General features: G+C 48.5%; 1 protein-coding gene across 2 annotated transcripts; it reads left to right on the top strand.

The window, feature by feature from the left end:
• Window positions 1-1,635: 1,635 nt before the first annotated feature.
• SCARB2 (scavenger receptor class B member 2) lies at window positions 1,636-19,918 on the top strand. Of its 2 annotated transcripts, XM_082281447.1 has the most exons (13): window positions 1,636-1,796; window positions 6,583-6,740; window positions 10,406-10,553; window positions 11,683-11,871; window positions 12,568-12,659; window positions 12,904-13,023; window positions 13,848-14,026; window positions 14,202-14,320; window positions 15,956-16,029; window positions 16,828-16,879; window positions 17,508-17,666; window positions 17,800-17,870; window positions 19,001-19,918. In XM_082281447.1, exons 1-12 carry the CDS (start codon window positions 1,680-1,682, stop codon window positions 17,827-17,829), a joined length of 1,437 nt encoding a protein of 478 aa, XP_082137573.1. In that variant the 5' UTR covers window positions 1,636-1,679; the 3' UTR covers window positions 17,830-17,870; window positions 19,001-19,918. The 2 variants fall into 2 exon arrangements, with proteins under 2 accessions (XP_082137573.1, XP_082137572.1); XM_082281446.1 differs by lacking the exon at window positions 17,800-17,870.
• The last annotated feature ends 618 nt before the right edge of the window (window positions 19,919-20,536 follow it).

Raw genomic sequence — 20,536 nt, 5'->3', positions numbered from 1 at the left:
TCCATGCTTTCCAGAATGTGAGCCTTGTGTGCTTCTTCTCTCAGTAATATCATCATGGTGCTGGAAAGGGAAGATGTGCCTCTGCTTGTTTCAGGGATCTGTAATTATGACACAGGATTGTGCCTTGAGCCAGCAGCGCACCCACTGCATTCCCAGGCTGCACTCAGAGGTGGAGCCACTCCTCACGGGAGTGTTTGCAGGGTATGATGGCTGGGGAGCACTTCCCTGGCTTCCAAAGGTAAAATAATTTGCCAAAATAAAGAAAATAATTCACACTGAGAATCTAGAAAATCTGCATGGCGAAACGGTGTGGTTCTATGCATCACATGGGTAGATTTTTATGGAAAAATAAAGCAAAAAGGTGAATTAAGCAAACACAAAATTCTGCAGGAGTCTTTGCTTGATCTATAAATATTTGTGCCAGGGTTCAGCTAAAATATTTTACAGTGGAAGGGAATGTTTATGGTTTCAGAGAGAGAAATCCTGTGGAAGAGTCTTTCTAAGGGGAGGGTTCTATTGCTGTAGTTAAATTAGCCTTCAAAACCAGATTCTAATTATGTATTCTGGTTCTGGTTTTTGGAGAGATGGTGATGAAACAGGGCTAAGAACATCACTCTGGAATGGGAATCTAAAGGAAAGCAAGCTGCCAGAACAATTTTCTTTATCCTTTTTCCTGCCTGGGTGGAACCACAAAAATTCTGCTTTTCCAAACAACTGTGACATGTGACCTCAGAACCTTTCATAAGCAAAAATATCCAAAAGGGCACATAGTAACATAACACTGTTGCTGCAATCACAGTTACAGGAAGGAGTATTTATAAGGGAAGATGTTTCAGTCCATCTTAGCAGGAAATCCACCTGATGGGCCACTTGCCCTCTTGCTCAGGAAAGCATTACTTGGATCAGGCTGCTGCTGGCAAGCTGCCGTCCTCGTGGTTAGGAGAGGGAACTGACTCGTGACTTGGGAAACACTGGTGCTGCTGGCAGCCTGCTGATGGGACGTGGGATGGGAGCCCTGTGTCGCAGGGCTTTCCTTCCTCTTGTGCCATAGGAAGGCCGTGGTGGAAAGGGATTGGCAGGACATCTGTCGCTGGGACAGCCCCTGTTGCAGGTGTCTTTCCCTCCTGCTGGCAGTGATTGGGTGGGAAAGTGAAGTAGTATATCCCACTGGCTTTTAAAAGAGCAGGTACATTGATTTGATTTCTTTTTCAGGAGCGGCTTAACTGTGTTAGTGGCAGGTGAATTGCATTGAATTGTGGCAGAATCCGCTCCCTGCGATGCTTAATTCAGTCTAGAGGCGCCTCGCGCTCCCTGCAGGTTTCCCCCCAATCATCTTGCTGTGGAATTCCTCCGCTTGTTTTCCAGAACGCCCTTTGGCGCTGCCGACTGCACCGAGCGCGGCGCTCTAGCAGCGCCATCCCCAGCGGGCAGCAGGATTCCGGCTGTGCCAGGCATCCCTGCGGGCAGGAAGCACCCCCCGTTACTTCGGGAAGCGCAGTGCCGGCCCCAGTGAGCCGGGACAGCACCCCCGGAGGAGCCGCGGTCCCTGCGGCGCCGAGGGGCGGCGGCGGCGGCTCCTCCCGGCGCGGCGGGCGGGGCCCGCAGTGCGCCCGCCCCCGGAGCCCGCCCGGCCGAGCCGCGGCCGTCCCTGCTCGGCGGCAGCAGCAGCAGCAGCAGCCATGAAGTCGCTGTGCCTCGTCACCGTGGGGGTCCTGGCCATGACGCTGCTCATCGCCAGCATCTCCTTGCTGGTCGCGCACGTCTTCCAGACGGTGGTGGATCTGCAGGTGAAGCAGGTAAAAGCATTACCGCCTTCCCGTCCCGGTCCTTGTTTACCGGTTTATTCCCTCTGAAAATAGCCAAGGGAGGGAGGGAGGGAGCTGGCTCCCTCCTTGCAGCAGCTGTGGGTGGGTGGGTGGGCAGGAGCATCCCTGGGCTGTGAACCTCTTCCCCCCCCGCCCAGCACCACCTGGCTGGGCTGGGGCTCAGAATGGAGCTCAGGCTGCCCTGGTCCCTGGGCTGGGTAAGAATTGGGTGCGGATGGGTAAAAATGCGTCCTCTTGAGGCAGCTTTGCTGGCTGTGGGGCAGCAGCTGTAGCGAGGAGCCCTCTCCAGAGCAGCATCAGCTGAGGGGAGCAGTGGACACCTAAAGCACCCCTTCTTTTTGCTGTCTCTGTCTTAAATTGCTTGCAGCTTTCATACTTGTTCTGCTGCTCCATTTACTGCTGCCTCTGGAGCACAGCCAGACGTGATGTGGGCTGGACCACGTGGTATCTCTCAGTTCCCCAGGCTGGGTGATGGCAGTGAGGCATTTTCACCCTGTTGTTCCACACTTGGGGACACCCATCCTGGCATTGCTCTGGGTGCAGAGGCCTGCACTGTTCCTGCTGTGCCTAAGCTTTTGTTTCTCTCCCAGAGTGGCTCTGTGCATTTATCTAGTGGTCCAGTGAGAAGGGTCAACTTGTTAGTAACTCCTTTGGAATTCCTTTGTAAACGAACAGTTGTTTATCTGTCTATCTGAGGAATATCATCTTAGTTCTTATTCTGACAGAGAAACCAGCAATGCTAACCAGTGAAGGGATTTGACCAGTGCTGTTGTCTAAGTGGTGACCAGATCACCTAACCTGTTCTTTCGTCTGGGCTGTTGACAGGGAGCACTTTCTACCCTGGAAGCTGCATTGTCTTAGCTGAAATCAGATGGGTTTGGAAAGTGCGATTTTAGGTTGGGAGCAAGCCTACAGCAGGTTGTGGCACTTGGAAGTGCAGCTCCATGCCCCTCATCTTGGCTCTCCTTGAGAAGGAGTTTGCCATCCTCTGCATCCCAGAAGTTCTACTTCCAAGTGTGCTGTTCTTGCCGGAGCAGTGGGGTGGAAGCAGTGGTTTGGAGCAGGACTGTCGGGAATTAGGCGTGATCCTCCTTACGCGTATTATCTCCTGGCTGCCTGCTCCTTCCCTGCAACGGTGCCTTATGTAAGAGCAAGTTGGTGTTCGCTCAGCAGGGCTTTCAGTAATGCAGGATAAAGTTTCCAGAGCTCAGTCTTTTCCTGCCTGCTGCTCTCCAGCTCATGCTGGCACACATCTGGATTGCAGGGAGTGAGGCATCCGGCTCTCCGCGAGAGCTGCCAAATCCCTGCTGGCCTTCTCTAGGAGCCACGCACCCCCAGACTGGGGAAGTGCAGCTTTCAGCCCCAAAGCAGGGTGCTCCCAGTCACTCTGCTGAGCTGGCTTCTTTCTACATTTTCTTTACCCCACATGAGCTTTCCCTCATTTGTGTGTAGTCTAGAAAGCTGCTGTCTCTTGTGTAACCGTGTGTAGCTTAGAGAATCTTGTGCAAATAGACTATTGTTAATTTGCCTTTGAAATGGGGCAAGACCCAAGCTTTTGCAAGGAGTTGCTGTTCCTTTGAGGGCTTTCCAGCCGTCCTGAAACAGAGCTGCCTCACAGTGAAGGGCTGCCTTTGCAGTCTCAAGTGCAGCTGGAGTGGAAAGCTGTATTTTGGAGCAGCTGAAGCACCTGTGCCTCCAAACCCAGCACCTGTGAACCGCTGAGGATGGCTCTGCTTTCACAGGGAGTTGTGTGCAGCAGCCTTTCCAACCAAAGGCAGGATCTGGGATACAGAGAGGGTGTGGGAAGAGTGGGAAATCCAACCTGCTGTCAGACTTCGCATCCCCTTGAAAATCAGTGGGCAGATGTGTTGTGACAAGAACAGTGGCAGCACTTTTCCCAGAAAGCATTCAAATCTCATCAACTTATTCTTTATTTGCCGTTTTATTGTGTTTTTGTGAACTAAACATGCCATCCCAATCAGATGGCCAAAACCTGTTTGTTACCAGGCCCTAGCACCTGAAACTCCAGAGAGTCATGGGAAAAGACTTATAATGAACAAGGATGAATCTCCCCTAGGAGAAAGGCCTTCCCAGCTGCCAGTGCTTGTGCTCTTTGATGAGTAGATGCTTGCATTTTTATTACCCTAGGTGTGCAGTTGATGAATATAACCTAATATTTTATTTATATAAATATATATATAACCAATCTTTGAGCTATGCTCCTAATTTCAAACTCTGAGGTCAGTCAGTCCTTTGGCCCAGGTGTTTCCTTCATGCCACATCTCTTATGCTGTTAATTTTAGAAAACACTTCGTCTTCAAACCCTTTGAAATTCCACTGGACTTGTCGCCAGCCATCTGTTGGGCTGAGGTGGCTGATGTGTTTCAGGCCCAAAGGGACAAGGAAGATGTTTTCTCCTTTGATGTATTCATCATTGTCATTTTTTACTGCTGTTGTTTAATGCCAAATACTGGATCTCTCAGCAGGGTTTAGTATGAAGGCCTAGCTGAAGGATCCATTGGGATGCTCCTTTGGGTCAGGGCATTCCCAAGGTGTGGGAGTAGAGAGGTCTGTTCATGCTGGTCTGAACATTTACCCCATCACCTTAACAAGTTGTGGTTCAACTCAGTCACAGATGAACACATAAAAGTACATCTTGGAATTATAATATTTAGGAGTTCCAGAGGTAAAAAAAAAAAAAAATTAAATTTTCTGTGTAGGTTTCAAAAATGTTCAGTACCATTTCCCACTCCCACCATCACTGCCACTAACAGTTATATTTGGGAGGGAAAACTCCCTTTTTATTTCCTGTGTGTAAAGCACAGTCAAGGCAAGGAAACAGCAGCAAATGAGAGAGCTGTGAGTTCAGGGCTGGCTGATAAATACAGTCAGCAGGAAGGATGCTTTGGAACACTGGAAGTGAGCGTGGGCTCCACGTGGAAAGGAGCAGCACTGATATCACTGTAATATCATGTGATAGACTGAAATATCCCTGGTAACATTTGGTGAAAATCACAAGAAAAGAGCTTACCATGTTTCATTATTTGACAGTTTTTGGGAGTCTCTCTGAATCCAGCTCAGAAGTTTGTGAATCTGGGTTTGCTGTCACTGTACAAAGCTATAAATAGACACTTAATTTCTCTGGGAGATCCACATTGTGGCATGCAGATCCAAGAAATAGATGTGGAATGAGTATGACCAGGGAATGGGTCTCCTTGGCATACATCATAAGAAAACAGGATCAAGAGCATCTGGCTGCCTAGGAAATTGTGCATATGAGGTGTTGGTAGTTCCAGAGAAATGCTCCAAACTCCTCAAGCATGTCTGAAACACATTAATTTTTGAGCTGTGCACGGAATACATGGGTTTTAATCCTATGGGGAAAGCAGGCTGCAAGTGCAAAGTGCCACCAGCTGGGCTGGCTCTCACTGCCACTCAGCATTACTCCTGCCGTGCCAAGCTCCTGCCAGTAAGTTTCTCTCTGAAACAGCCTTCTCTTTATCTCATCCTTCAGAATTAAAGTCTACATGGAGAGAAAACAGCTCCTTAAGAGGGAAGGCCAAGAATGAGTCCTGAGGCAACTGTGGCTGATAAGACCCCATAAACATCCACCACGAGCTGGCAGCTGTCCAGCCTGCCCTGATTCTGAGCTTCCACTCACAATATTTGACTTGTTTGCTCAGAAGAATAAAAAGAATGAGTGTGTATGAGACCCATTTGATTGCAAATCATTCCCCTCCTCCGTTTCTTCCGCCCACAGGTGATGTGGTTTTCAAAGACAGAGTTTTCTTTGTGTTTATTCCTGAAAATTCACTCTGCCAGCCAGATTTCTCTTTGTGACCACTGAAGCAGTTCCAGTGTTACAACTACATGAAAAGCCTTGACTTTGGCAGTGGGGATGCTTTATAGGTGGAGTGAATTTTACCTGAAACGGGATAGCAATAAAGTGAGAGATTGAGACCTCTGTTATGGAGCTCTGTGTGACAGCTGTGCTTGTGACTTTCCATATAACATTTATATACTGATAAGGGGTATTACTGAGGTAAGGGAATTAGTGTTTCATTTCTCAAGTGCTTCTGCTATAAAAGAATGATTTACAGCTTGATTACAAAATAGACTGTCAGGCCATCATGCTGACACTGCTGTAGGAAAGAAGTTAAAGACAGAGGGCAAACAATCTTTCCCTTATTGCAAGACCTTGGAAAGGCACAGACCCTAGAGCGCCTACCTAAAAGAAATTTGTCACTCACAGTTTCTCACAGGCCACTGAAAAACAAAGTCCAATTGCTTTGGAGACAGAATCTCACAGCTGTGTTGGAATCTGACATTCTTGGGCAAAGAAATCATCAAGGCCAGGACTCTCTTGGCCTCCCACTGTTGAGTTACACTTTTATCTGTAACGTTGGCACGTTTTGTGGTGTCTTGCACCAGGTGGAGGTTTTTACTGGTGCAGGAAAAGAGTCAGGATTGCTGAGTAATAGCTGATCAGTCTCCATTCTGAAAAATGTCAGGCACCATTCTGTGGGGAGAAGAGGAACCACAAACTAACCAACTTTACCCCTGGGCTGTGGTCAGGAGAGCAGGTGCTTGTGCTGGTTGATATTGAGTGAGCTGTTTCAAAGTAAAGTAGATCTAGAATTGTGGTCTTGAGTCTTACTGCCTGTGCTTGTTCCCAAGGCATGGAAGTCCTCTCTTTCCTGTCAGTATCATGCAGCATCATAGCATCAGCAGCTGATCTGCCTTTCTCTTGTTGCAGGGAACAGTACTGAAGAATGGCACGGAAACCTTTGAGGCCTGGGAGGACCCTCCCCCCCCAGTCTACATGCAGTTCTACTTTTTTAATGTGACAAATCCTTTGGAAGTGCTCCAAGGGGCTACTCCTCTCGTAGAGGAAATAGGACCATACACCTACAGGTACGACCCTTTCACTTGTTCCACACTTCACAAAAGCTGTGCTGTGTGAGGAAGCCAAAATGTGGGATCCAGAGCATTTGGGATCCCGTTCTAGGAGAAAATCTAGGTGCTAATGTGTGAGGGCAGGTTTATCCAGGGGAGCACGGTCACAGCCCACACAGACAGCACTGACACTTGCAACTGGTTTCAGATGAAGGCAGCAACTTCTGTCAGATTTTGGGCAAAGTTGTGGTGGTGTGCTGCTGTTCTTCAGCTGCTGCACACAGCGATGCTGTTGCATCCTGGCCTGTTGTCTTGTGAGTTGGGTGATGTTTGGGAGGCTGGGGAGAGGAATGTTGCACAAAAGTGTGACTCATGCACACTCAGGAATTGATTCCTAGCTGGAGTTGCACAATCCACATGGGTAGAATGTGGCCAGAAAAATACAGTGGTACTAAAAGGGTCTTCCTGAGCCAACCCTCACTGAAAAACCTGCTTAGATTTTAGACCTCTCATTTTTACTGATGGATTTACTAAAGCCACGTGCAGCATTAGATACTGTCCAGCCCCTAGAGCTATCTTGTGTGGCATGGAGAGATTTTTAAAGTCACCTTACAAACGACTTTTCCTTTAGAGCTGTGTTCTGCTCAGCTGCCTGCAGCCCTGTAAACCAGGAGCAGGCCTGTGGCAGGAAGGGTTGTAGTCTTGGGAGTTCTGGCATTATGAGGAATTCTATCACCATGGCAAAAAGGTGGATTCCTCAGTGTCAGCCTCACTTGTGGTCACAGGCTCATCCAGGCCAGGCAGTGGCTCAGTGCCAGAAGGAGTTGTCTTTACCTAAGCTTCAGAATGATCAGAATCTGTTAGTATTTGAAAAAAATGCTGGAATGAAAGCAAGAGCCTTTGTGGGAGCCTTGGTTTTTGCATTATCTCTTGCCTCTCAGTTTCCTTCCTCCCACACCTCAGCTTTGCTTCTCCTTCTGCCAACAATCCCTTCCCCTGTCTCCTCTGCATTCTAATCCTCTGTCTGTTTAGCCCTGGCAAACTCCATGTAGTACTTTGGCAAAATCCCTGCTATTACATGAGCCAGTAGAGCTGGAGAAAAGATCCACAAGCTCTCAAGTTCCCAGGCTTTCCTTCAGGTGTGTGTAGTGTAACGCTGGTCATTAGTCAGCAATGTGTTCAGTTCTGTGTCAGAAAGATAAATAGGATCAGCTCCAGGGTTTGCAGAGCTGCAGGGAACCACACAGGCTGGTATTCAGTCCTCTTTGCCAGCTTCTTCTTTTCCCTTTCCTTAGCTCCGAGTCTCTCCTGGGTGTCACACGTAGCCTGGTTTGGGAAGCTGCACCTTGTCCATGAAGGAGCTCAGTAGGGTGGATGGGGCTGGGTTGGTCCCTGCCCCAGGGGAGGCCCAGCCTGAGCTGCTGGTTTGCTGGGAGAGAGCCTTTCCCTGCATCCCACGCCACAGGCTGGCTGCAGGTGGGTCCCCGACGCCAGCCCTCCCTGCAGTGTTCTTGGTGGTGACAGGGAGGGAAGGAAGGAGGCTGCACATTCCAGTTGTTTCTGGCTTGTTTGCTTAGCCTGATTCTGGCATGTCTGGACAGGATTCCCCTGTGCTCTGCTCTGTCTGATAGAGGAAGGAGGAAAAGTTAGGAAGTGGAGAGCTCTCTTCCAGCAGGTTCCATAAGCCTTGCCTGGCTGTGCCTGCAGCAGGCTGTCAGCACTGGGCGGGGAGCAGAGGAGGCTGTGGGAGCACAGGGAGCAGGAAGGGATGTTCCAGCCTTACTGCACGCTCCAGCCAGGGAAGAAACGTCCAGCTGGTTTCACAGGCCCTGTGTAGCAAAGCATTGAAGACTCATTTGGCTTTAGCATGTGAGAGAACATCTGAAATGCCTTCACATGAAGTGCATGGCTCTGTGCTTTTATAAAACAGCGTGTTTGGGGAAAGGCTGGGAGTGAACTGGGCCGGACAAGCAGAGGAAAAAAATCCAGTCAGTGACAGGGAGGAGGTGGGAGGGCTCAAGAGAGTCTCTTCCTGCAGCTCAGAGTTTTCACCAGCATACATTGTAAAGCACTCGAGGCAGATTCTGTACCAAAACCATGATGTTTTTAAATCCTGGAAGTTGAACTGGCAGCATGTAAAGTAAGTAATTACAAAGTGCAAGCTGCTTATCTGCCCAAGCCTGCTGACTCCCAAAGAACACTGGAATATTGTCTGGTCTTGCACGCATTTACAGCTTTTTAACTCTTAACATCCTAGAGCCTCCTACTCATATCCCTCATCAGGGAGTATTATTTTCCTCTGCAGAGCTGGAGAGGTGTCTCAGGTTACTCCTGGTCTATTTTAGGAAGGCATTTCACAGCTGTCCATTTCCATCCCCTCAGTTCCAGCCCTGGGGTATAAAATAGATTGCTGTCCAAGAGGCCCTTGGCAAGTCAAGCTGGAAGTGTTGTCAGACCAAAATGTTCCTGGGTGGCAGGGATGCCGGGGAGCGGTAGAGACACTTTTGGGTAAGGAAGATGGGAAGTGGCTGGTTTCTAATAACAGTAGTTTCACAGGCCTTTCCAGTTTGCTGTAGATTTGAAAGCTGAACCAGCGTAATGCAGCCTGTTGAGTGAAGCTGCACTGATGGATCCAGGGCAGCCAGGACAGAATCTCAATCTGAACTGAATGCAGGACATCAGGGTACAACATCTGGCAGAACGATTCTCCCTCACATCTTGTGACTTGAAATTTGCCCAGGCAAATGTCAAAGTCAGCAGCCTTCTGAGTAACTGCAGGCTGAGGAAATAGGGAGAATTTCACCTCATGTGTGTGCCAGGTGGTGAGCAGCCCGCCTGCTGTTTCCCTTTTGGGCTTTGCTGGAGACACGTGTATGTCAGCCTCTTCTGCACAACTGCATAAGCCTGGTTTGTAAAGTGCTAGTGGTAATGAAAATTGAGTAGTGCTCTCCTTGCATGTGTTTCAGGGTAATTAAGATCTGACTTTCTCGTCGGGCCAGCAGGTAGCATTTGATGTTGCTTGCCAATTGGACTGGTTTGTCAGCAATCCTGAGTTTTATCCTGCTGTCTGAGTGCTTAGACAGGAACAGCAGCAACCTCCCAGGCCATGGGTAGTGAACAGCAAAAATTCAGTTGAATTTCTGTCGTGCCCAGGATTCCTGCTCGAGAAGTAAAGGAGGAGAACTAAAATGAGGCTTGTTCTGTGGTCATGTCACATGTAGGCCCCAGTGCCGAGTGCTCTGTAGCCAGCAGAAGGATTCTGGTGGGTTCTTAGGTCAGTGAGAGACACGCAGCCTGCATCTTTCTGGGGGTGAATTTTGCCTGCAGCAGAGGCAAAAGTTTCATTTTCAAACTGGACTTCAAGGGCAGTCTCATATATGGTGGCTCTAAATCCTTCTGAGCTGTCTGAAATGGTTGTCCTTCCTTTGAGGTTTTTAAAGATGAGGCAAAAATATGAAGTGCAATTAACACGTGGGGTGGCATTTTTGGAAAGGCCCCATGAGGTCTGACTCAGCTCACACTGACACAGTGGGGAGTTCGTGTCAGTGAGGGAATCAACTTCGAAAGAACTGAAAATCTCACCCTTCATGTGCTTTAAGCAGTAGAACAGCCGTAAGTTAATTGCAGTTAATGCTGTGTGTACTTAGTTTAACTTGATTAGAGAACAAACTCTTGTCTTTCAGGGAATACAGGCCAAGAGTGCACATCCAGTTTTTGGACAATGGAACCAAAGTGTCTGCTCTAAACCCAAAGACTTACGTATTTGAACCTCAGAAGTCAGTGGGAGACCCTGAAGTGGACCTGATCAGGACAGTAAATATTCCTGCAGTGGTGAGTTCTCTTTCATTCCTGCTTGGAATTCAGCTTGACACATTTCAGCACGAGTAGCATGTTGCTTCATCCTGACTCCCCCTTTATAGTAGATAAGTGTGATGGAAGAATGAGAGAGGCAGCTCATGTCCTGGGCAGATGCTGGTCTCAGTTTGGGGCTTCACAGTTGTGGGGGTTTTGTTTTGTTCCTCCCTCTCCTCACACCTCTGCAGTGTTAGTGCCTTCCTCTGGTGCTAAGAGATCACACACTGTACAGGGATGAGGAGAAATCAGGCTTGCTGAGCTTCCAAGAGTCCATGAAACCAGGGAATTATTGATGTCAAATGCCTAGGAGGAACTCTGGCTTCTGCGTGAAGAAGTTAGGAGTGCTTGGGGTTATTTTGTCAAAATTGGAGAAGCTGCCTCCAAGTCTGCTTCTCAAACTGGAAAGAAGCTACAACAGAGCAGTTGCAGATGGAGCTGAATGAAAAGGACCTCTCAGAGTAGAATTAAAGTTAGAAATACACCCCCAGACTGTGCTAGGTGAAAGAGAGTCTCGTTGTGGTGATCACAGGCAGATAGCACGAGAAGAAGCAGATCCAAAGGTGTCACAGCTTCCAGAGGCAGTCAGGCTGTACTCCAGCACAGGGAGTGTGAGTCAGCCTTTACTCTCCATCCTGGTTTAATTTCAATTGCAGGGTACATTCATTTTAGCTTTTTCCCCAGCGTTTCCAAAAATGCCTGATTTTATGAATGAGTACAGAAATGCCCTGTATATAGCAGTAGATAGGACTCAGCTTCCTGAAAGTTGCAGACAATACAGACACTGTATTTTCAATTCCTCCCAGGCATCTCGTGGTGGTAAGGATTATCTCTCCTTCAGATTTTTGGCTGTCATGTACTGTAACAGGCAGTATGAGAAGAACCACAGGTTGGTTAGCCCAAAGAAATGCCCTTCTTTTGTTATGACCTCTTTAAATTCATGCTGTAAACCCACTTGTCAGCTAGAAAGGAAATAAACGTCATTACAGTTTGCATCTTGGGGAAATGAATGTGTGTGTGTGGTGCAAAGTGTCTGTGTGTGGATGCAGCTGATCATTTCTTCCCCGTGAAATCTGACCATCGTTCCCTCATTGCAATGCCCTGGCAGACTGCCATGGAGTGGACCAGGTCGACCCCTCTGCAGTTTGCCACGGAGGTGCTGCTGCTTCTGTACCAGGAGTCCCTGTTCACGGTCCGCAGTGTCCATGAGCTGCTGTGGGGCTACAAGGACAGGCTGCTCTCCACCATCCACGTGCTGCATCCCGAGATCGACCCTGTCTTCGGGCTCTTCAACAAGGTAACTGGGTGGCCACGCCTGCTGGTACTTTCCCTGGGGAATGATGGCACTGCTGCGGGGTGTGGGCTGTGAGAGGGGTGTGCCTGGACTGAGCCAGGAGGTAGGGATAGCAAAGGCGTGCTCCCTCTTCAGTATGCCTGCATCTGGGCACTGGATGGGAGGTATGGATAAGCTTTCCAAGGACAACCCCCTCCACTATTTTGGGTGTTTGCTTGAATAACATGGACTTTGTGGGGCCACTTGTGCAAACTGTTAGAAAAACGCCCTGATTTCCTTAGTAATCAACTGAAATTGGATGTTATTTCTGTGCTGCAGCCATTCCTGGCTTCCACGGTGTTTCTGGTCATTTTGGGCTGTGGGGAATCCTTGCTTCTTGGAGATGTCTGCAGTGCTGAGGTTATTTCTGTGGGATTATTTTCTTCCTGAGGGCTCTTTATTCAGGGGCAGCTCTCAAAGGGAGAAAAGGCTCATGTGGAGTTGTATTTCCTGCAGTTGGGAGGTGTAAGGCTCTTGCCTGGTCACTTCCACCTCGTTCCTGTACAAGGTGGAGTTCAATGAACTGCACAGATCTCGGGGGCAGTCCGTCACTCCTGGGGTGGGTTTGGAGTAGTGACAACTTCAACTCCACCCCATTGCAGTGCCATTGCCAGGTGCTACAGAATGAGTGGAGCCACTGAAAACTGTATCTGTTTGTAGATGAACGGAACTGATGATGGAGAATATGTTTTCCTGAGTGGGGAAACGAGCTACCTGAACTTCTCCAGGATTGTGGAGTGGAAAGGAAAAGAGTAAGTTTTTCAGAGGACTGTTGCCTCTGTCAGAATCTGCCCCTTGCTTGCCTGGTGCCTGTTTAAAGAGACTGTAGGTGCAGTTTAAACCCATTTCAACCCCTTTTCCTGTTAGCAGAGCTGAGACAAGAGGAATCAGCACTGTACAGGTCTGATTCCCATTTGCTTAGGCCGGGAGCTGGCATTGCCTGACTGCTGTTTGGAGATCTTTTAGCCCTTGCTCTCTTTGTTTCCCTTTCTTCAGGTCCTTGAGCTGGTGGACAACAGAGACATGTAACATGATCAATGGCACAGATGGGACATCCTTTCACCCGCTGATCAACAAAGATGAGAGCATCTACATCTTTTCTTCTGATTTCTGCAGGTAAGGAGAGGACAGTGTTGCTCAGACTTTAAAGCAGAGCATTTATGTGCATTCCTCTTGAGCTGTCACGTTAGGCTGGTGGTTCTCCTCCTGTGATTTCATTTAACAGTAGCAGTGTCCTGCATTCATTCGTGGTGGGAAGGATGAGTTACAGAAAAAAAACCTCCCAGTCTGCAGCAAGTTAAGGATGTGTTATTTCAAAATGAAGATTTGTGAGGGAAAATTCTGGAAGAAAACCAGAAGGACAGCCTGCACTGCAAGGCTAGTAATGAGGGGAACTGAAGGATTTATATGAACTTTCCTTAAGCTTCTTGCCTCCAAAGTCTTCCTCTGTGCTGTGCTTTTTTAGAGAACCCAGGTTGCCCTCTTCAGAGATTCATGACTTTACATGATACTGTCTGAAATGTACCAAGAAAATCTTGGTGTTTCCTTCCTTACCTAATGCCTTGTCTCCCCTCTTGCTGATTTCCCGGTGTGTGGAGAAGAAAACCAATCTGAAATTATTTAAATCAATACAGATGGGTGTTAGGCAAAATTCAGGACGTGCCAGATTGCTCTGTCTTCCACAACCATGTTCCTTTCCTGGTCCCTCTCAGCAGAGGTACCAGCACTTACACAACATACAATAGTGATATGGGGACCGTCTGTTTTGTGCAGCAGCAGGATGATGAGATGTGTGTTTGCTGATCAGAGCCTATTAAGTTCCATACAGAAGGTGTTGGGAATGAAAACCGGGGCCGACACACAGGCATCAGCAGGGATACACGTGCAGCTGGCCCCGGTGTGTGCTGCAGCCTGACACACCTGGCTCTGCTTCCCTGCAGGTCCCTGTTCCTGGTGTACGACAGCTCGGGAGCCGTGGCCGGGGTGCCCACGTTCCGCTTCGTGCCCTCCTCCATGGTGTTTGCCAACACCTCGGTGAACCCCGCCAACGCCGGCTTCTGCGTGCCCGCCGGGAACTGCCCCGGCACCGGCGTGCTCAACGTCAGCGTCTGCAAGCAGGGTACGGCCAAGCTGCAGGGCCGTGGGGGGTTGTCCCAGAGACACTGGGGGTTTGTGGCTCCACAAGGGGCCCTTCCCTTCTCTGTAAACGGCTCAGAACTTTGAGGTCCTCAAAGGCTTCCCTGAATCCTGCTCGGCCTTTTTTTAGGTGGTGACTTGGTGCTTTTGCATTCCAGGTGCTCCAATATTTCTGTCAGCTCCACATTTTTACCAGGCAGATCCAAAGTTTATAGAAGACATAGAGGGCATGCATCCCAGAAAAGAATACCATGAGACATTTCTGGACATCAATCCTGTAAGTGCAGCCTTTTTTCAAGGGTTCTGTAGGTGAATGGATCCAAGTACGTGGGTTTAGGTCACCTCTTTGGATGGTGTGTACTGGCGTAGTCCCGTTGACCTCAAGCAATCTGTACTAGTTCCACGATGCTGGATGGAGTGGGAGATCCCTTTGGGTCAGCTGTCCTGTCCCTGTCCCCTCCCAGTTTCCCACACACCCCACCCACTCACTGGCAGGGCAGTGTGAGAAACACAAAGGGCCTGGAGGCTGTGCAAGCACTGCTCAGCAATCACTGGGACATCCCTGTGTTACCCATGCTGTTTTCATCACAGTTACAAAACACAGCCTCATACCAGCTGCTGTGGAGAAAATTAATTCTCTCCCAGCTAAAACCAGTACAGCAGTGATGTCTACACCCCCACATTTAAATGTGGGTCGAGGGAAGGAGCACAATCAGAAGCTGCCTGGTTTACAGAAACAGTGCTGTGACTCATTGGGCTGTTATGTGCAGCTAAAGCGGGAGGAAATTCCACAGCTGCCTCTCCTAAGGTCCAGTGCAGATCCTGCTGTGTGGTGTGTACCAGGTTCTTCCTGCATTCTCACAGTTCTCATTCTTTCACTTTTACTTGATGAGATTGACATGATGAGATGTTTCCTTCCTTTCTCCACAAATAGCAGCTGCTAAAGCACTGGGACTGTTAAACAAGTTAGGATGTTGGTTGGCTTGGCAGGCTAATGCCACTTCGCTTGCTTTAGCCGGATTATTAACAGGTGTTGGTTCAGTAAGGCACACTACACTGCAAAATAGAGCTGCTGTTGATTTTTTGTTGCTAGCACATGGACATGGATGTGAGGATTTTGATAGAGTGTCTTGTATGAATTTGTCTGATCATTCAAAATCCATTCATGTCCCCATTAAGGAATTACAAACAAACTTTCAAAACTGCATGAAGAATCAGAATCTGATTGGCTCAATAGCTTGTTTGGCAGTTGGCAAATTGCAAGATAGATCAAAAATCTGCTTAAAATCAGATGCCTGATCCTAATGGTTATTTTTTGCATCCTGCTCATGGTGCCATGTTTATTGTCTTTTATGCAAAAGGCCCTACAAAAGTCAATAAATGCGGTCTTTGTAATACAAAAACAAAAGGGGGCACCTGAGGGGATTGACAGCTGGACTGACAATCTCACAGAGTCAGACCTGAAACCAGTCAGAATTTACCCCTGAGGATATTACAGTGAAATTCTGCAGCTGCAGTAAAACCCACAGAGAAGGACAAGAAGATAATTAATGAGAGAAAATGTTCTGGATACGAGGGGAGGATGTTCTTGTTATGGGACATTGAGAGTGTACAAGGAAGAGCTTGTGGATAACATGCAGCAAGGATACCTTTGCTTGTATAGCTGGTTGTTTACTGCCTGAATGGTCACTGTTTGTTAGACAGCCTTGGCATTGTTTGCTAAGCAGCCAATCTTAAATTAGGCCACAGCCACTGTGAAGAGGTATAAGAATAGCAGTAGAGAAAACACAAAATCTTTCTACCTTTCTCGACCATGGGTTACGACTTAGTGTGGCTTTTATGTCCACCTCAACTACAGCCACATTGACTTGTTTTTTTGACACTTTATTCCTTTATCTCCTTTAATCCCCAGCTGACGGGGCTCGTTCTGCGGGCAGCCAAGCGGATGCAGGTCAACGTTCACGTCCGAAAATTACCTGAATTTTTGTGAGTGTTCTCTGCTGCCGGGTGGGCGTTTCAGATCTCAGCTGATACTCAGAATGAATTTTTCTGCAGTGTTCGGATAGAATATGGGTTGGAGAGAGGAAGTGTGAGAGAGAAGTCCAATCCAATCTCAGTTTGAAGGGGCAGTATCCTCTCCTCTCAGTCAGACTCTCTAGTTCCACCTGCAGAGTAAAGAATGCTGTATGGTAGCTACTCCTCCTGCTCAGCTGCAGGGCTGATGTTTGTTTATTGGCACAGCTTGGCTGTAATAACTAAAATAGAAGTATTTTATCTGCCCAGCCCCCTTGGGAGAGCCAGTGATGTTCCTTCAGGCTTGTTTCCCAGTGCCCAGGAGCCCTCACAGTAACACAGCTGCTGCCTGAGCTGGGATTCCACATGTGCCAAATGTTGGGGGATTTTTGCTGCTGTGCCTGTGTTGCTTGGACAATAGTTCTGTGTTTTACAAATAGGAGTAACCTTCCACATTAGCTTAGCTCAATTCCTGCTGCCTGGCACAAATCTATCACTCAGTAACGAATGAGCCCGAGATGGATCCCTGTCTTTCAGTGCCCACCAAGTCCCAAAATATGCCCTGCTCCCAAACCAGAATTTATCCATCCTGGAGATGGAGATTGTCCTACTCCAGCAGGGAGGTGAAAATCCACAGCAAAAAGGAATAGCCCGGGGGTTTTATAGGGACACTTTCCTTGTTCATTGTTGTTGTATGATCTGTCTTCAGAAACCTCAGGTTGAAGAGTTCCAAACCCATAATTTCTTATTATTGCTTTTTTTTCCACACAGTGAAACAGGCAACATCCGAACGCTGATTTTCCCAGTGATGTATATAAATGAGGTAAACGGTTTTGTTATGTCTTTTGAGCACTGTGGCATGTTAATGCTTGTAAAAATACCCTCTGAGCTGGCCAGAAAACAAAATGCTGATTTTCTTGTTGTTTTGTACAGTGATAGACAGGAAGCTGTTGCTGTTCCTTAACTGACACCGTCCTGCTGCTTGTTGTAGGGTTAAGTTCAGCCTGGCCAAACACTCTAAGTCAGACATTCCTTTTAAACTCAAAGGAGTTGGCCATGAGGAAAAGGGCTGCTCAGACAGAGGCAGGACTTCAGAAGATCACACCTTTTTTTGAGTCATCTGCTGTCAATATTCCTGTGCTGTAGTTGGATCACTGAATTAATTGGATGCAGGGGGGACTAGTTTTGATGACATACACTGTTTTTCCAGGCTTGTATTAGTCCATTCCTAAACCAAAAGTTAAAAATCCCTGTTTTCCTTTGAAATACAGACTAGGTGATCCTTCTGGCCCCTGGAAGAATTTTTAGGGGGGAAGTATGCCAGGAAGCAATGAAGCAGTGGTTGAGAGTTAGGGAGTGTTGTTTCCCTGCCCTTCACAAAAGTGATCTTCTAGAAAGCACAGAAATAAATAAAGCTTTTTTTTTCCCCCCTTCATCTCTCTCTGCTCCAGAGTGTTCTGATTGATGAAGCATCTGCCAGCAAACTCAGGCATGTCCTGCTAGAAGCCAGTGTTGTGACTGGGATCCCCTTTGTGATCATGGCTCTGGGGATAGTTTTCGGGATTGTTTTCATTGTGCTGGTGTGCAGGTCCCGGGGGATAAGTGAAGAGGTAAGCAGCACTCAGATTTGACTTTGCTTGCTGTACATCCACCTGCATTTGATTTTTCTTGTGGTTAATTTTACCATTTGGTGTCTTTCTGCACGTGTTTTTATTTTGTTTTTGTTGGAAATGACCTTTCTAGGGAGGGGAAGTTTTAATAGACTCAGAATAAACGCGCCAAAGCAAAGGAGCGGAGTTAATCTGAGAAGCCTGGTAAGGCAGGTCCTGTCTCTGTGCCCAATTCCCTTGCCAACAGTAGTGAAATAAATCAGCCTGTCTAGAGGACCCTGAAGGATAAAATGCAAAAACTCCACCATATTTGAGGACAGATTTAGTTGGTGTCAGTGTTCTCAGCAGAACTGCGTTGTGGCAGTGGATTATTTTCCAGAATCAGAATGCAAATTTGTGGCCAAAGAACAGATGAATTGCACAGACAGCAGCAGCAGAAACTGTTCTCCAGTATTCTTTATTTATAAAGCAGCTTGTAAATCTGTTTATGAGAAGTTCTGTCCCACATGACATGCTGGCATAAAGGTGCTTGTCAGGGCGAAAGCTGATGCCAACCTTTCACCATAAAAGGGTTCAGATGACACCAAGCGTGGAGCCTTTGGCTAGAGGAATAGCCTGGGTTCTCTAGGAGGCTGTTTTCTCCTCATAGTTGCTGTGGGCTTACTGTGGTCTCATGTGTTTGATGTTCCCTAAATGCTGTCTTACAACTTCCCTCCGTGCCTGGGGGACCCCTCTGGATCAGTGGGTCCCACTGCCTCCCATCCCCATGTACTTCAGGGTCCTATGTAGGACAGACTGGTTCCCTTCCCCTTCCTCTTCCCCTCCCCCTCCCCCTTTCCCTTCCCCTCACTGTCTCATCCCGTCCCTGTTATCAGCAGCTCAGCCAGGATGTCAATCTGTCCCACTGCCCAAGGCCTGACCTAGAAATTCCTGCCCCACCCTACATGCACAGCTTCACACTAGCTCTCTTGGATGTGCTGGAACACTCTACAGGGGTCAGAGTGACAAAGGGACACCTGCATTCCATGCTTTTCCGACTTTGCTTTTGTTGCTTTTCCTGCAAACAGAGGTAATCCAGCAGTGTACAGTTCTTCTTGTGATCCCTGGGTGGTTCAGGCCTTCCCTCCTGTGTCAGGTGCTACAGCAGGTCCCTGCTCAAGCTGCCACCCACCCTCTGGTGCTTTCTTAGTGCAGCCCTGGCTCTCTTAGAGGGAATTCTCCTTAGAAGTAGGAGCTTTTCCCTTCCCTGCTTGGAGTGTGGGCAGCCCGGCTTCCCGTGGTGGAAGGTCTCTCTCTCACGGCCACTTTAACTTGCTGTGGTTTTGTTCTTCCAGAGCACTGAAGAGGAGAGGTCCCCACTCATCAGGACGTCTTAGTAGATTTTCTTTACCCTGTGAGCTTGGAGAATAAACCATTAGAGCTGACCTAACACCAGCTGTCCCCTGTGGAGGCACGGTCGTGTCCAGCGTGACTTTTTGTGGGACAGAGGTGGAAGAGACTCTGCACTGTCAGCCAGGGAGGAGACTTTTTTCTCGCCAGCTACGTTACAACTTTAAAACTCCGTTTTAAAACTGCTCCAGATCCTGCTTTTCTCAGCCTTGCCCTCTGTTTGTACCTGCGCTGGCAGCCACAGAGGATCAGAACCACTGGATGGGCGACCACAAGCCGGCCTGATTCCCCACAGGAGCGGCGCAGGTGGTGTTTGCAAGCAGCCTTGGCAATGTGGACGGCGTTCTGGGAATACAGCAGGCTCCTGGAGGGCCCTGGGACAGGGACAGATTGGCTGTAGGCCGGGTGGTGTCCTGTCTGTAACGTGCTGCGTGTCCTTACTGCGGTGTGCACCGAGTGTTTGTTACTCATGTCCCTGCTCCTGTCACAGCACATGTACAACTAATCCAGCCCAGAGCGGAGCTTTGCGCAGCGTCTGTAGCTCCAGTGCAACCGAGCCAGCAGCTGGAAGTGCTTTTCCATGCAAACCACCTAACTGTTCCCACTCTGCTCGTTAGCCAGGCTTTTCTCCTTCAGGTGTGGGGTTTGTTCTGCAGCTTCAGGCACCGCAGCTCAGCGCTGTTCTTGGGGTGGAGGGGACAAAGCTGGTGGGTGTTGTTGTGGGGGTTTGGTGGGAATGCAGACTTGGCATGTTTGGGATGAGAGTACCCCTCCATGTTATGGACAGGGTCCTGAGAACTCCTGACACTTTTTTTACTTGTGAAACAGAAACTTGTGTTAAAAGTCACAAAGGTTTCCCCCCCTCCCCGATTAAAAGAATATTCTCATCAATGAATGTTTCCATAGATAGTGAAATACGTTCTTAAAATGTGTCATTGTCTTCTAAAGAGGGGCACTGGCATCTGCTTTGTTTGGGCTTGGTTCGGGGTCTTTTTCTTGGCTGGTGCTCCAGTTTCTTTCCTGTGAGGGTGGTGAGGCCCTGGAATGGATTCCCAGAGAAGCTCTGGCTGCCCCTGGATCCCTGGAAGTGTCCAAGGCCAGGTTGAACGGGACTGGGAGCAATCTGGGACAGTGGGAGGTGTCCCTGCCCAGGGCAGGGGGCGGAGCAAGATGTGCTTTACGGTGCCTTGCAAACCTAACCCTCCAGGGATTCTTGATAGCACTGTCATCCCTTCTCCCTCTTACCCCAAGTGTTGTTTTCTGGGCAGTTTTCTGGGAAAACATTTTGGGGACTGGCTTTGCTCTGCTTTTCCTCGGGTGTTGCTGCTTTTCACAGCATCCTGGGATCCTTTGGGTGCAGGTAACACAGGAATGTGTCCGGGGCTGTTCGGAATGTCTCCAGAGAGACTCCACGACCTCCCTGAGCAGCTGTTCCAGTGCTCGGCCACCCCCATGGAAAGAAGCGCTTCCTCATGGATGTG

Source organism: Coloeus monedula, assembly GCF_965178545.1.
Source record: "Coloeus monedula genome assembly, chromosome: 5".
Taxonomy (NCBI): domain Eukaryota; kingdom Metazoa; phylum Chordata; class Aves; order Passeriformes; family Corvidae; genus Coloeus; species Coloeus monedula.
This window is presented reverse-complemented; position numbering and strand designations above follow the sequence as displayed.

Bases quoted from the DNA above. Each gene is read 5' to 3' on its own strand.
- SCARB2 (XM_082281446.1), top strand. From the start codon at position 1,680: ATGAAGTCGCTGTGCCTCGTCACCGTGGGGGTCCTGGCCATGACGCTG. The intron at 12,660-12,903 runs GTAAGTTTTTCA...CCCTTTCTTCAG, and splicing joins GTGGAGTGGAAAGGAAAAGA to GTCCTTGAGCTGGTGGACAA. The intron at 13,024-13,847 runs GTAAGGAGAGGA...GCTTCCCTGCAG, and splicing joins TTTTCTTCTGATTTCTGCAG to GTCCCTGTTCCTGGTGTACG.